The sequence below is a fragment of the Amia ocellicauda genome, chromosome 17, assembly GCF_036373705.1.
Source record: "Amia ocellicauda isolate fAmiCal2 chromosome 17, fAmiCal2.hap1, whole genome shotgun sequence".
Lineage (NCBI taxonomy): Eukaryota > Metazoa > Chordata > Actinopteri > Amiiformes > Amiidae > Amia > Amia ocellicauda.
Window position 1 is genome coordinate 12,536,874 of NC_089866.1, and position 16,105 is coordinate 12,552,978.

Consider the following 16,105-nt stretch of genomic DNA (forward strand, 5'->3'; position numbering starts at 1 on the left):
CTGGTAGTTACCCAGCCAACAGTTAAAGACTGTGTTTAGGACCTGCAATATGTAAACCACTGACTGAGCAAGATGTGACCGAACATCAATACCTCAGTACTGTTGCCCAATGACTATAACACCTTGTCTCTGATTGTAATGGATTTATATTTAACAGGGTGGCTTTTTAGTGTAATCACTTTTGGTTTCCTTCAAATAATTAATTAAAAAATTAACTACATTAATAATGCCTTTATATGTGTTTTTTAGCATCTATTAATATTATATAGATTGTTTACTAATTGTTATTTATGTAGCTACCATCTGTGTTAATCATGTGCTTGTCTGTAGCTTAATGACCAATGCGTCTCTCTCATAGTTGGGCATTTCTCTTTTTCACAAGTTTGGCCTTCCTTTAAAACTCTTCCAGAACATTCTCCTTTACAATAAGTGTTCCCATGCAATGATGCTGACAATTTACAACTCAGGTGCCCAATCGCACCAAAGAAGGAATATGATTTCAGCAGGCATGATGGAGATGAGTTTAGAGTAAGAAGTCATGTCATCAGCTCATGTCCCCAGTGTTGTGACCCTAAATCCTGGATTTTTCCATTGTATACCTTGCATTTGCTGTAGGTGTTAGACTGACACCAGCTAAAAACTAGGAGGGATTTTAGTAACTTAGTTGTCTTAACACTGCTGAAAACTGGAATAAGCTGCAAATCCTTGTAAGCCACTTAGGTTGGTAAAGGATTTTTAACTTAACCATCTAAGAGAGGATTCCCAATGGAGAATCATTGTGTATTGTATACAACACCTCACACTGATGCTTTTCCCCCTTGAGTCTGCATGACTGACAGACTTTTATGTTCAGGTGCTGTGAGTGTTACCATATGGATGCTTTGTTATTGTCATTGGTAACAAACGCTAACACTTCTTATTGCCGTCTGAGCTTTCCTTTATAGAGTCCAAGTGACAAAGAAACCCTTCTGTAATGAATTTTGGTTGATTTACGAACATCCTCCAGCAACTGAAGTCTGAAACAGAAGTTCAGGCGTAGCTCCAAATGGCAGAAGGCATATAAAAAAATTACTTTTTCAGCTATTTCATTTTTGTATACTTGTTCAGCTATTTCATATTTTCAATCAATAAAATGATCCTGTAGCTTTACACCTTTGGCTGATTTGGCTCATCCAGTTTCCACATTACAATTAATGGGAATAGAGAAGGTAATTGTCCAGATTAGGGGGGTAATCTGGATACAAAAAATATTAAAAAGAGAAACCTATTGGATTTACACTTGGTTTAAGGCTTTTCTTTAGAAGGCTGTTTTTCTTTCTTTCTTGGTCTGCCATACAATGTGATGCTATAGTTCTCCCCTCAAAACTAATAGATTCAATTGATATGTTGTAGATTACTAAATGGATGCATCTGTGTGTTAATCAAGTGGTTGTATTTATTTGATTAGACTAAAAAAATTAATACTGTGTGATGTTGATTACTGAATTGTCATTTTGTATTGTTTTTGTCTTGCATTAAATACATCTTACAATAATAACAATCATAATAATAAAAAGATTAAATAAGGAAAGAAAAGTAACTTAATTCCAAACTATCTTTCTTGATTCTCTATTCTTCTATTTGTTGGGTACATTCATTTGTCATACTATTTTCCACACAGTGTACACATCAATTTCTAAAAATATATTTAATTAAAATGTATCTTTCTGATGTGTGCTTTAAGCTTCTTAGATGGCATTTCTAATCCAGCAATTCTCAACCTTCCCATTATCACCTCTCAGTTAACACAATAATGCTGTAGTGACCGTGCAACAATACGTTAATAACATAAAACATAACAATATGACAGTACTGCCACACTATTTGTAGGATGTGATCAAAACACTGAGAAGCTGCATTGTGAAATGACACAAATACACCCACACTACGTCTTTCTTTGCATGGAATACAGCAGTATATTTAGGAATCAAACGGTAGGAATTGCTATAGAAACAGTAAGAATTGCTTTATCAGGGTTACTTTACCACACACTGTATCCCCAGTGCTGTACAAATTGGCCTGATTGTGCTATAATGGCACTGTGATTGATAAGTCTATATAAATTCCAGAAACGGGCACAACTTCAAAAATGGACTAAACAGGCAGTGTTACTTTAGTTTGTGTTTGCTTCATTTTAGCAAGTCACTTTCAAGTCCATGAAAATATTGTGGCATTATAGAGCTACTGTCCAGTCTTCTGAACCTCTCAGATGCTGCAGTTGGGACCTAGTCCAGAGACAGCGGTCAAGCCTCTGTTTTGGATTTACTGAGGACTCCTGCCCAGAAAGGTTGCTGTTCGGATTAGTGTATATATTCAACAGGAACACATGTGATAGTTGCTTAAGTCTACTTGAGAGAGACGGACATAAAATACACCGAAAGCTGACTCAGTCAACACCAGATTGATGTAAATTACCACTGTGTTTCAGTGGCTTTTGCACAGTAATGTGGTACAGATATCTAGTTTTTCGCGTTTTAGTTTTTATCCACACAAAATTAGTGCTTTATTACACATTAACGCAAATGGTACAAAAGCAGGAAATAAAACCACAGAACAGCAGCTAGGCAGGGCTCTTTCTGCAACAACCCTGCTATGCAACATACGCCAGATCCGTCCCTTCCTCACCGACTACTCGACTCAGCTACTCGTCCAGTCACTGGTCCTCTCCCGCCTGGACTACTGCAACTCCCTCCTGGCCGGCCTGCCTGCATCCACTACCCGTCGCTCCAGCTCATCCAGAACTCTGCGGCTCGTCTGGTGTCTCTCTGCCCCGATTCGCACACGCTACTCCACTGCTCCGCTCCCTCCACTGGCTCCCAATACCAGCACGCATTCAGTTCAAGACATTGACCCTCACCTACCGCTGTCTCGACCACACTGCACCAAGCTACCTTCAGTTACTCATCTCTCCATACATCCCCTCCAGACCACTGCATTCCTCCAGTGCCTGAAGACTAACTCTGCCTCCTCTTCACTCTCTTTCCTCCAGAGCCGCTCCTTCTGATTCCTGGCCCCTAAATGGTGGAACGACCTGCCCACTGAAGTCAAAACAGCAGAGTCCTTGACCTCATTCCGTCGCTTACTCAAGACACATCTCTTCCGACAGCACTTGTAATATTAGTCCTCTATCCCTGCTAGATAGCACTTCACAGTTTTATTATGCTTCTCGCGTTCTTGATTGTTTTCCTCCTTGCTGCCTTTCCCTTAGCCCTTGACTGTGACCCTACATCTTGACAGCACTTTGCTTTCACCGTCCAGGATGTAGGAAGTCTCTTACTGTACTTGTGTAAATTGTAAATTGGAATTTGTAAAATGTATTCTGAATTGCTGTTTTAGCTAAATTGAATTTGTAATGATTGATGCCTTGTACTTCACTGTATTTCTGCACTTTGTTTGCACTTATGTTGCAAATCACACTGGATAAGGGCGTCTGCCAAGAAATAAAAATAATAATAATAATATTCTGCCATGTTGCTCCATGCACCCTGTCCGTATACTAAACATACACTTGGCAGAATCAAAAAGGAAACTGAACACGATCTGAACACATTGATCCAGCGCATCTCCGGCAGCTCCTAAGAATCTGAACTCTGTGTTGGATGAGGCAGCTGTCAGATCCTCCCTATTTTTCTGTGACGTTGAGCAGCTCAGCAGAAACTCTAGTAACATCAGAGAGTGGAGGGTGGGGGGGAGGCTACAAAGGGAATGATTTTGGCAAAAGCGCCTTTAAACAAAACAAAGCGCCATGAAGACGTCAGCTCTAAATGCACCGCCTGCAGATCTGGCGCTGTTGAGTTTCTTAAAATCGGAAAAGCTTTTGCTGGCAGCTGGCGATTAATACAAAAATAAAAAACAAGCCCCAAAAAGCCCAGGGAGGCCTTATCTCAGAGTGAAGGCCAAGCAGAGAGCAGAGCAGCTGTGACCAAGTGCGGGGACTGGTTTGTCTCTGATCTTAGTGGACGATAAGCCGTGTGCTTTTATTTCAATGTGCCTGACACTAAAATCTCTAAATCCCAGAAAAGGAAACATCCCAGCTTCATAACAGAGGGCAGAAATGCTGTACGTACTGACTCTTTATGGAGTATGATTCGTCTGCATCAGCCACTGTGCAGGTCCACAGAGTGTAACCGGAAATGTAGAAAGCATGACCTGATTTCCCATTTTTTTCTCATCAAACCAACCACTCATGAGGTTTTTGGGGCAATGAGTTACAGAGGAGCTGTTCTCAAATTAGAGGGTTGATGACTGTTAATGCTCAGGGATTACTAAATCATATTTATTCTCCTACACAAAATACAGCAGCTTCACCACGCTTTAAAAGGCAGTTCTGGTGCCGTGGTTATTCCGCAGCATGTGTTGTACTGCACTCTGATGTTTTATGGCAAGGGCATAAAAAGGTATCTTGGCAAACTAGACTGCAGTTGCCACACCAGGACTGTACACGATTATGCAGAAAACCTACAGGAGATGAATACTTTTTCAAACAACCGCAGTGTGTCCAAACAGCATGACAAAAATTTAGCTTAACAGAAAGCGACTCTGATGTCTCTCTCTCTTCTTTACAAAACACTGAACATTATATTACATTGGTTTAGCATGCTACGGTATTTCTGACATGAGATTTCAAAGTCACGATTGATCTGTTTCAACAATAGAAACTGAATCTCAACAACCGAGAAATACAGACTCTCCTGAAAACCCGGTTCCACCTTTTTCCCTACCCTTGAGACCCTCCCCATGCCTCTGTCCCTCGCCTTGACCTCTGACCTGATGATGTCGATGTGGCCATTCTTGGCTGCCAGGTGCAGTGGGCTGGTGCCGTTGGGGTCGGTGGAGTCGCCCGGTTTGGGCTCCAGCAGGGCGGCGCACATGTTGCTGCTCAGAAGCAGCTGGACCACCTGCACACACAGACACAAGGGTATTAACACACACTACAGTACAGCACATACTCATACAAACACACACACACAAGGATGTTAACACACACTGAGGTAAACCACACACACACACACACTGGAACATTTACACTTTTAAGTACAACACACAGACAGACAGACATTAGGGCATTAACACTGCAGTACAACACACAAGGGCATTGACACAGTGCAGTACAAAACACACAGATGCTGTGGCGTTAACACACACTGCAGTAGAATACTCACGAGCAGACACACCAATGGGCATTAATACCCACTGCAGTACAGCACACACATTCTCACACATTTCATACAATGCATACACACATATGCAAACACGGGAGTGTAAACATATACAATGTAACACAATACATACAAACTCACTTGATCCTCAGTGGACACAGTACAGTAATCTGTCATTTTAACGTACACAATCTAGTCAGCCACCCACACTGGAAAATAACCATGCACCTCTCAGGAGGACCCGTCTAAATCTTACCCCCACTCTGCCGAATTCACAGGCCAGGTCCAGAGGGGTTTTCCCAGCATTGTCCACAATGCAGGGGTTGGATTGGTGCTGGAGCAACATCTCGGACTGGGGAGACACACAGCACAGTGGTTTTAGAGTAAAAAACCAAACACAGCAACAGACCTAACGCTTGACTATCTTTCCTCCTTGACTTTTACAATCTGTCAACTCAGCTGTCCACTGTGTCCCCCCTCCACATACTCTGCACGTCCCACAGCCCAGCCAACAGGAAGAGGGAAATGAAGGGTTAATGTGCCCAGCAGTGTACCTATGTAGTGGTACCTTGCAGTGCCCCCGTCTCCTATCAGATTATCTCTCCCTGATAACAACCCCGCTGACTTTTCACAAAAAGCGAAGGCAGTGGCGGCAGCAGTATGGCAATGACAACAGTAGTGCTTTTCAGTTGCAGAAACTGAGTGTCAGCTATTTTTTGCCACCCCCCCGTTTTTTTGTTTTTTTCTGTAATTGGAAACACCGCGCCTTCGTGTTTGGCCTTGCGTTGTGTCATTCTAATAAGCTTCAGATCCTGCGATGATTAAACTAATCATCCTTGCCCCTTTCTTACTCGCAATGCCAATGCATCTTTCACACTCCATTTAAACAGTGCTGAGAGCATGCAAGTGTTGGAAAAGTACGTTACCAACACCTCTTAACCTTAACCTCAAAGGCAATTTGAATAAAAGGAAACCAGAATCAATTTGCTTACAACTAGTGAATAAAGACCATATTCCCACTGAGACGTACACTGTCAGGATTATTTTCACATTGCATGTTCCCTACAAACTGTAGAGCCATAGCCCTGGAGCAAATAGGACAGGGGTGTCAAACTCAAATCCTGCAGGCCAAATACAGGCCCCCCAAATGGTGTTAATCCGGCCCTTGTAAAGGTGATTTGAAATAATTTGACCCTACATGTCTTTTCCGACATTTTGAATATAACACGAAAGAAGCGGAAAGTGACCCTGTTCTTTCAGCACTCTCCAGAAAAAAGATTGTAATAATGAATTTAGCACAAAACACAAGTCAAAATGGCCAAGAGAAGAAAATGTATCAGATAGGGAGATTGTCTGAGAAAAGGTGGGAGTGGGAATGTGTGTTTGTGTTTCTTGAGCAGAGAGAAAATCTGGTTTGCCTCCTTTGAGAGAAGAGTATAGTAGTGATGAAGGAATTCAATTTAGCAGTAGAGTGAGACTGAAGACATGGAGAAATATGGGTGTTTGGAGCAAGAGCAATGGCTGCAAGCAGTGAGTGAATTAAAAAAAGACTTCAATACAGCAAAATGTGTTCAAAAGGGCAACAAGTGACAGTGATGCTGCAATGAAAGCTAGTTACATTGTATCGGAAGAAATTGTAAAATCTCTGAGGCTTTTCTCAGAGGAGGTGTTTTTTTAAATGGTATGCTTAAAGTCACAGATGTAATGTGACCAGACAAAAAGCAAGTGTTCGCAAATGTCAGTCTCTTACAAAATACAGTAGCTGAGGGAGTAGATGACCTGGCAGCCAATCTCAAAGAACAGCTTTCCGAAAAAGCAAGTGGTTTCATTGCATTCTCGCTTGCTGTTGATGAGAGCACTGATATAACTGATGCCGCACAGTTAGCTATTTTTAGTCTAGAGGGATTTAACTGTTACTGAACACCAAAAATGCCAGATATTTCTTGAGGACCTTGGCAGAAATGTATAATATGGTGCCTGGCCTTTTCATAGCTGGTTGAGTCATGGCGCAGGACTCCAAATGTTTTTTGGACTATGGGGAGAAACAGAACTTTTTATGCAGACGAAAGGAAGACAAATATCCGAGCTCCCTATCCAAACTGACTGTGCTATCTTGGATTTGTATGTGATGTAACTGAGCATTTCAACACCTTAAACTTGAAACTACAACTGTAATCTAGTAATAACCCAGATGTATGACAGTGTGAAAGCAATGCACTTTAAATTAAATTCATGGGAGAAGCAATTGCAGCAAGGAAACCTTTCACATTTCCTTTCTTGCCAAACAATCTTCAACTCACTCAAGTGCAGGATTCTCTGCAAAACTGAAGGTGCTGCGTACAGAATTTGAGTGCCGCTTGTCTCATTTCAACACACAGCAATTCAGTTTCCAGCTCTTCCCCGACTTGTTTGGTGTTGACATGGACAGTGCTCAGAGGAAATTCAAATGGCACTGATTGAATTACAATGTAATCGTGCACTTAGGGCAAAGCTTGATTGTGTTGGCAGTGCGGAGTTTAACCCCATCCTACCAATAACTTTACCACAGCTTCGCCTTCTGGCTGCCCGGGTCTTCTCAATGATTGGTAGCACTTGCCTGTGTGAACAGCTGTTTTCATTGAGGAAGATCAATAAATCCTCTCAAAGATCACGACTGAATTAACAGCATCGACACTCCGTACTGACGACTGCTTCAGCACAAGACATTCATTGGCTAGTTTCGCATGATGCCAGGTCTCCTGCTCAGAGTAACAACTGGGATCGTTAGACATTTAGAATCATTTCTACATAATGGGTATATATATACACAACATTATGTCTCCAGTTTTTATCCAAATTATGCGATTTACTACAGTTATCTGTTTTAAGATTGATTTCAAGCTTGGCGAAAGATAAAATTAATAAAAACAGTTACTAATTATAAGTAGTGAGGATCAAAAGTGTATGTGGCTCACAAAATAAATGATATCATATCATATGGTATCCTATAAAAATTAGTTTGACGCCCCTGGACTAGAACTAATGCAGCTTACACTGAAAACACTGCCACTGCGGAGCTCACAAGTGCCTGATAAACTATTAGAAGACACTCTTGCAAACTTGAATCCATACATTTTATCTAAGCCAAATTTGGGTTATCCTCACATCTCTCTCACACCTATTGAGTGGCTGTTAACAGGCATTAAAAAGCATTGCTCATCTCAGCAGGAGGTTGAGAGCTGAGTCGAATCAGTTCAGCTCAGGTGAAAATGGTTTATAACCTGGGCAGAACCACTGGAATATGTCACTGATCATTTCCAGTCATGCTGTCGCTCCCCAGCGTGTCCATCCGCGCCTGACTCTCGCACACCTTTTGAGCTGCGCTGAAGTGGGCTGGTGCTTTTTGTCATGTGACCACGGCACATATGCAGGCTGGGGAGGCTGTGTGTGGACCAATCGATCATTTTCTGATTTTAATTTTCGTTAAGAGCTGCAGGCACAAGCTGTACTAATGCAGCACATTCTTTAGTGTTTGAATTTCACCTCACTGCCTGGGCAATTGGTTTCAAATGATGGTCCTCTCACTGGCACTTTATGCTGAGTTATTCGTTCTGTTTAACACTTTGGCTGCATTGGTTTAAACTCTATCCTTGTTTAAACTCTATTGTTAATGTTTTCATATTTTCTCCATTATTCTATTTAATGACTAGAAACCAGCTACAACTGGATTCATTGTCACATAAAACATTATTGTACAATTGTATAGAGCTTTTAAAATACTTATTACTTTTACAATATACTTGCCTGTTTCTTTGGATCCACCTAACAACAATCACTGCAAATGTGAAGTCTTAGGGCTTTCGCACATACATTTAATTTCTACTGAATCGGAGGCTAAGTTCACAATTAAATCGGCCTGTAGAGACACCAAGGAAATACAGGGGTCTAGACGGTTACTCACCACATCGTAGTGCCCGTGCTGTGCTGCCAGGTGCAGGGGGATCTGTCCTTCATCCGACTGGCCGTTCACCGAGGAGCCCGACTTCAGCAGCATCTTCATGGGCTCCACCTTCCCCTGCCAGGCCGCGTAGTGCAATGGGCGCATCCCTGTGGCACAGGAGCAGGCAGGGACACGTGTCAAAACCCCCCCTTTATCACAGCAGTGCCCTCCTTACAGATAGACCCACACAGAAACACTAGTGTTGCTTCTTCAGTCACAGAATACATTGTAATAAAGAATATACTGTGATAGGGAATATATTGTTATTAAGATCTGGGTATTTACAGTATGCAATCCGTATACAGGATGTGACTCAATAGGGGCAGTGCACGGCTCGGGGAGTCCTATACCTTTCTGGTCCTTGATGTCCACTGTGGCCTGGGACTCCAGCAGCAGGGAAATGAGCTCCGTGTTCCCGTTGAGGGCCGCATGGTGCAATGCTGAGAACCTGCAATACAGCAGAGAGAGGAGATGCTCAAAGAGACACCAGCCACGGACTCACACAATCACCAGGCTCCCATCCATAGAGTCCTACAGCCTGGATACAGATGCTCTCCAGTCCCAGTGGGGGAGGTGGCACAGGAATGGCTAAGCACCCCTGGGTGTTGTGGGTAGAAGTCATATGGGGTATATCGAATCATTGCACCCCAGTGACTCCCGGTGGGTTCTCTGACACCTGTAGGCTGATACTGTTCGTAGTTCTCAGCTACATCATATCCACAGAAAGACTGGGAATCTGGGCAGCTTTGGGGTGCTCTGGCCTGGCGTGGATACACTAAAGTCACCAAGGAAGGACTGTAACATTGAAACATGTCTCTGCTCTGAGTCACTGACTGTAATCTCAGAGGTAGAACACCTCTGGGATGAACTGGAGCAGTGAATCAGGGAGAGACAAGTGGACTGAAAGGAGGAGGGGCACAGTGTCCCTTCTATCACCAATCACGAACAGCAGCAGTTATGAAGGCCAAAGGTTGGACCATGCCCTATTAAATACATTGTAGACAGGCTTTTGGATGTTATCTGCTGTCCCAGTATGTTTAGTAGTGTTATGCATTTTCTCTCCAATTGAAATGCTAGTTCTCTCTTCTCCCTACATGACCATGATTCAACACGGACAATTCCTTGTGTGATCTCGTTCTTTTCTGTCCCAGTTGTGAGCTACACATCTCTCAGTCTCTCTAAGTTTCCCTCATTAGTTGCATGCGCCCCCCACCCCTTTCCCTGGATCTAAGGGCTAGCACTGTTTAACCTGCTCTACTAACTTTAATTAGTCAGGGCAGCCCAGTCGGACAGACTTCTAGTCAGGAAGCTTATAAATAATGGATCTGACTTGCTCCCTTAACAGTGGATTTTAACTTGGCGGAGAAAAAAGTGCCGCTGGATTTGTTCAGTGTGCATTACGGTCACTGCTGTATTTGCAGAAATCGGAAGCTTCAGAGCAGTGGTCCTCAGAGTGGGTCCCTAGACTACCAGTGGTCCACGGGCTGATGCAAACACAGAATGATCCGGAAATATTAACAATGTTTACAGCTTTTGTTTTGGACATTAATTAATATTTTACTTCTGACACTGAATTTAAAAATGAAGTTAGGTAAACTACGCTGATTAAATAAAAGCAACATTTTCTTTTTAATGATTTGCATTACAGGCTGGATTAAGCCACTCAGCGCTGCGCTCTCTTAGACAGCCTATTCGCAACGCAGCCCAATTTGTTCAGTTATGATGGCAAATGGGAGAGGACGAGATACGTGCAGTGGCAGTTTTAGGATTAATTGTAATGGTGGGATAAGATCTAATGCCACCCCCGTCCAAACAAACAACAATTTATAGATTTATAAAATAAAAATAAGTCTATATGTTGTAGTAATATGAATAATTGTGTATTACTGGTATTTAGAGATAAGCAAATGCGTTTTGTCACCAGGGATGGGGGGCTGGGAAGTCTGTGGAAATGTCTGCTTCGGCTGAGTGTTCAGCTGGCCCAAAAAGTTTGATATACAATGCCGTAGATGGAAGGGCTGCATGCACAGACGTTCCTGAAACAAGGCAGCTGAACTTTGGTTTGCTAACAACCAAACCCTCCAAAACAACAGCACTTAGGAAAGACAGGTTACAAATGGGGTCAAAACAGGGTCCTTCAGCTCAGCATGCTCATTTTCATAACAGCTAATCAAACCTACAATTTAATCCTGCCATTTCTTGAGGCAACCCAGAGAGTCAGCGTCAACTGAATGGCTTGGGAACGAGTTCTGTAACACCTTGCGTCAAGACAAAAATGTCAGTAAATAAAGACAATATTTCCCATTGACTAGACCTCCCTTCCTAGAGAGGTAGAACGTATCTGGTCATAAACAAAATGATGAAAAGATGCTTTGTGGCTATCCGAACTGGCCGGAGAGGGCAGCTCAATGCTGGACATTGTAACTGTTAATCCTGAGGAATCACTTGCTTTACATCAGCCAATTTCACTGTGAAATATTGAATTTGAACATTAGATGAAATCCCCAGAGATTGGTGGCAGGGCTGGGTAGAAAAAGATTGAGAACGTGAGCTGCCTGCTAACACAACACCTGACTAGACTGCCAGGGAGACAGGGAGAGGCTGAGCTAGAGTGGGAGAGAGAAGGAGAGGAAGAGAGAGGAATACAGACAGTGAAAGAGATAAAGAGCGAGCCAGACAAGGACATAGAAAGATATAGAGGCAGAAAGGTAGATAGAGAGAGGGAGGCAGAAAGAGACGGAGGCAGACGGAGAGAGCAGGAGAAAGAGACACACAGACCGATAGAGGGGGAAATGTAAATAGTGAAAGACAGGGACAGAAGTGGGAGGGGGGTAGAGGGAAGGAAAGAGTGACAGACAGAAGGTGGATGGGAGAGAATGAAGACTGAAGGATATAGACCGAGAGAGAAAGGAGCAAAAATGGATCAATGTCTGAGGCACAGAGACGGGAAAGAGACGCAGAATGGGCTTAGAGGCGAGGGCAGGAAGGGAGACAGGAGAGGTGGTGGGGGTCTCAGCACTGTATAGTACAGTACACTCACTACAAAGGAAACTTGCGAACCAGCTGCATTGAAGCCTTAAGTGCAAATACTACAACTCCTGTCAAAGCAGCACAGTGAAGCTTATACTAACGTGTCAGTTTCAATAGCCCTTAAGTGTTGGGGAGGTTGGTAGATTTTTGTGACCTCCTTCAACAGCGCTGACAAGGCAATTGGGCCTGACTGCGATCTTTCCTCCGGCCCTGTAAACTCCACTTGTCTGCAGGCGGACTGGATTCTAAGTCATGCTGTATATCAACCAGGAATTCGGTGTCCCCGAGTCCCCGGCTATCAATTATTGCAGGGTTGCTCTCTCTGTGCAGCTTTTATTGCGATGATCTGGTCCCAGGTGAGGGCTTGCCTATAACTCGATCACTTTCCATTCTATTTGACAATGAAATGCATTGATCTGGGTTTACTGACCCTACTTACTACACCAGACTGCTGTAATAGTTTGGCTGTGGGGCAGAGAGCAGTGTGAAAAAATGGCTTTGACAATGTCTCTTTTAGAGGATTGTTGCTTTGTCTCATCTCTGGTGAATTTAGTCTTGTAAACAGTCCTACCGTCTATTCCTTGAAGCCTATTGGGTGGGGTGATCTGGATGTGCTGCTGTAAAAAGCATCCATGGTGTCTTTTTGTCTTTGATTTGTGTGTCATTTTTATTTTGTGGTAAAGTCTTACTTGTTCATTTTTCTAAGCTTTATTATTGCGGTTATTGCTGGGTTTCAGTATCTTAAAAAAATATATCATAAAAAAAATTATCTAGTTTCCTTTAGACTGGAGGATCCAGTGGGATTTTAAATCTTTATCGTATAAATATTGGTGAAACAAGGTGGGCAGGTTTATTCCTTTCCCTTTGATGTGTTTATTTTCTTCCTATGGACCTTGCCAATTAATGCCTGTAACAATTGGTGTGTGCACAATAATAGGATTTGATTTCTTTATCAGAAGAGGGCGCTTGGCACCATTTCTGTCACAGGATTATTTTCTTTTGGACGTAATGTGTGGCATTACATTGCCTTCTTCTTCTCATTTTGGTTGCTTGTTTGCTAAATCGCTTAACTTGTACGCTCGTTTTTATAACACAGCGAGAAACACTGACGATATTTCAGCTCAAGATCTGTATCTGCCAGGAACTGAGGTCAGCTGTTTTCTTTTTTATTTTGATGTTTCTCTCATATCAATCCTTCATAGTAAGGGAATTGTTTGCCTTGTATGCAGCTTGTCTTTTTAATAATAAATCAACCTGGTGTCTTCATTTTACCATTCCTGACTGGGGTTCTATGATAAAGATAACCAAGGGATACGTGAAGAAGCAGGCAGGCGTTGCAGTGGGCTGAGCTGACTAACAGGTGGCTGCAAACTGAGGGAAAAAAGGGGGAAAATAACTGGAGATTCATCTTTCTGTTGCTGTTGAGCCAGGCTGTGCATGTTGGGAGCTGGCTGGTGAGGTTGAAACAGAATACATCTTTGTTAAGGGCCTGCTGGACTGCTTTCAACACTTGCTGAGAGTCACTTGCTGCTCCCTTGCTGAAATCTGACTACAGCTTTAAAACTCCTTTATGATTCCAAAAGAGCCGTGATTATACTGCTGCCCCAAATCAACTCCTGTCCTACACGTTTGATAGAGTGCTTTTTAATTGGCTGCGGGAAGGCTCTGGTCCAGGCCGAATTGCTGACTCTAGACTCCTCTCTCTCCACAGCCCTTTCCCTCTCCAAGACCTCAATTGCCTCCAAATGAAGACACTGTTCTGTGTAATGACCCCCCCCTGGTATTTCACCCAGATTCAGCCCTGGTGTTTTAAGTCTGAGCTAAATCAAGGCCAGATGGATGGGGAGCTCCTGAGTGGCTTGACGGGTCTCTGCTCAGCATATATGTTGAACAGGGGCATTTCTAGACTTCAACTGTTAGGGGGGCTTCGAAACGGTGTCCAGGACTGGGGGAAAAAGGGGGCTACAGTGTCTTTTACCGATGTAAGAGTGGGGGGGAGGGGGTTGCTGACAGTGTTTTGAGGAGTTACTTCTTCATTCTTGGATTCTTTTGTTGTATTACCTTTTAGGGGGGTTGAGAGAAAATACAAGGGGCGGCTCGGCTGACAGTGTTTTGTCGGACTGTTTGACCGCACTGTTACTTCATAATCGTAATATTTTTAGGGGGGCTGTAGCCACACTAAATAAGGTCTAGCGACACCCCTGATATTGAGTCCTATAGAGCAGACAAAGCAGGGTCCATTCTGGGATGACAGTGACTGTATTTCCCCACAAGGGCGGAGGCCTGGGTGGACTCCAGTTGGATAGTGTTTCTTCAGCTTGTCACACAACAGTGCCCCTCCAATGGCAGACTGGGATCTGCAGGGTTGCCAGTAAGGGAATAACTGAATGTTCAAGGGAAGCTGCTTGGTTGAGCAATAATGAACATATCAGAGAAATGAACCAGTCATGGGTGGTCAATACACAGTGAGGTTAACACTGTTGGCTGGCACAGTCAAGCCATGATATCGGTCACCTGTACTTACTATTGCTATGCATGTGTGCCTGATTTAGCTTCAAACAAAGGGTCTGTCTTAGGTTAGCGCTAGATTGAAAACAGTGTATGGAGTGCTGTAGACTTGGCTTTCTATTCACTTACCAGGATGAAAAAAAAAGCAAGAGAAGGTTTTTATTCCAGAACAGGCAATGTGCCACCAATTTAACGTGAGGAACAAAATATATGAAGAATTCCTTTTGTTTCTTCTGGAAGGGTCTGGAGGTACAGACACGCCTGCAGCTATGTGACAGATTGATTAAAGGGAAAGAAAACATGGGGGAAGAAATGGATGTTCCAGTAGAAACAAAATATTTAACATGCAGAGAATTCACTGCTAAGGAGTTTGTCACTTCTTTGGTGCTCAGAGGTGCCCATGACTGTGTGCTGGAACATGGTGGGAGACTACATACGGTGCACTCCGGGGCAAATGAGGATAAGGACTAGGCATGATGAGGTCAAGAAGACCACCGGTAAATACATTTGAACTTGATCGGGCTAGCAAACCGCTGGAATCAATCAGACACTCAAACTTCCCCAAGATTTTTAAGTCTTTTTTGCAATGGATTTTATGCACCACACAAGCAGAGAGGTTACAGAAATAAACGGAGATCATCGAAACACATGAATGTACACTGGACTGCCACAGTTGCCGGGCAGACCTTGATGTTGTTGCAAAGGGGTTAATGGTGGCACTGTCGGTGCTAATATGCAACACTGAGGTGATGAAAAACACTTCCCCTCAAACTGGAATACTAAACTACAAACCTCTGTCTGACCTGCTTCTACACCACACTGGCATGTAGTACAAACTAACAGTGCGAGTGTGTGTGTTGGGGGGGGTGGGGTAGGTGCAGGCCAATGCCGCTCCTGAGGAGAATAATAATACACACACACCATACATTATTCATGCCCCCCCCAGCCTTCCCTCCCTCGTCAGCCGTCCCCATGGAGCTTTGCGATTACGCCAGGACAGTGTCTCAAAGCCTCTCCTGCCGCCTTCCCTTCACGCCTGTCACTTCCACTGGAGAACCAAATTATATTTTCATACAGGGGTCTGCCCTACTTCTGTTAATAAGAGATCCTTCCCCTCGGGCATCTTAGGGAAGAGAAACTGGTTCAACCACTTTATTCACTTCTGATTAAGATCTGCGATTGCTGGATTTGGGTTCTTATAATAATGACAAGAAACCATCTTATTGTTATTTTGGGAAAAGATTGTGTTGAAGGAATGAGAGACATGGCCAATTGTGACCAGGATTCACCACAAGGCAGTAAGCAGTTGGTCAGTTGGTTCCAGGAAATCAAGAAGATTGACTGAAGAGTGAAATAAGGCTTCCATGAGAAGTTTGTGTTGTTTTTCTTC

General features: G+C 43.2%; 1 protein-coding gene across 1 annotated transcript in view; it reads right to left on the reverse strand.

Moving 5' to 3' along the window:
• Positions 1-16,105, reverse strand: part of caskin1 (CASK interacting protein 1) — a 155,604-nt gene that overhangs the window by 45,529 nt on the left and 93,970 nt on the right. The window contains exons 3-6 of the mRNA XM_066689405.1: positions 9,528-9,625; positions 9,139-9,284; positions 5,455-5,550; positions 4,807-4,937 (exon numbers count right to left, since the gene is read on the reverse strand). Of these exons, the coding sequence (XP_066545502.1) occupies positions 4,807-4,937; positions 5,455-5,550; positions 9,139-9,284; positions 9,528-9,625 (471 nt within the window). The remainder of the gene's footprint in view (positions 1-4,806; positions 4,938-5,454; positions 5,551-9,138; positions 9,285-9,527; positions 9,626-16,105) is intronic.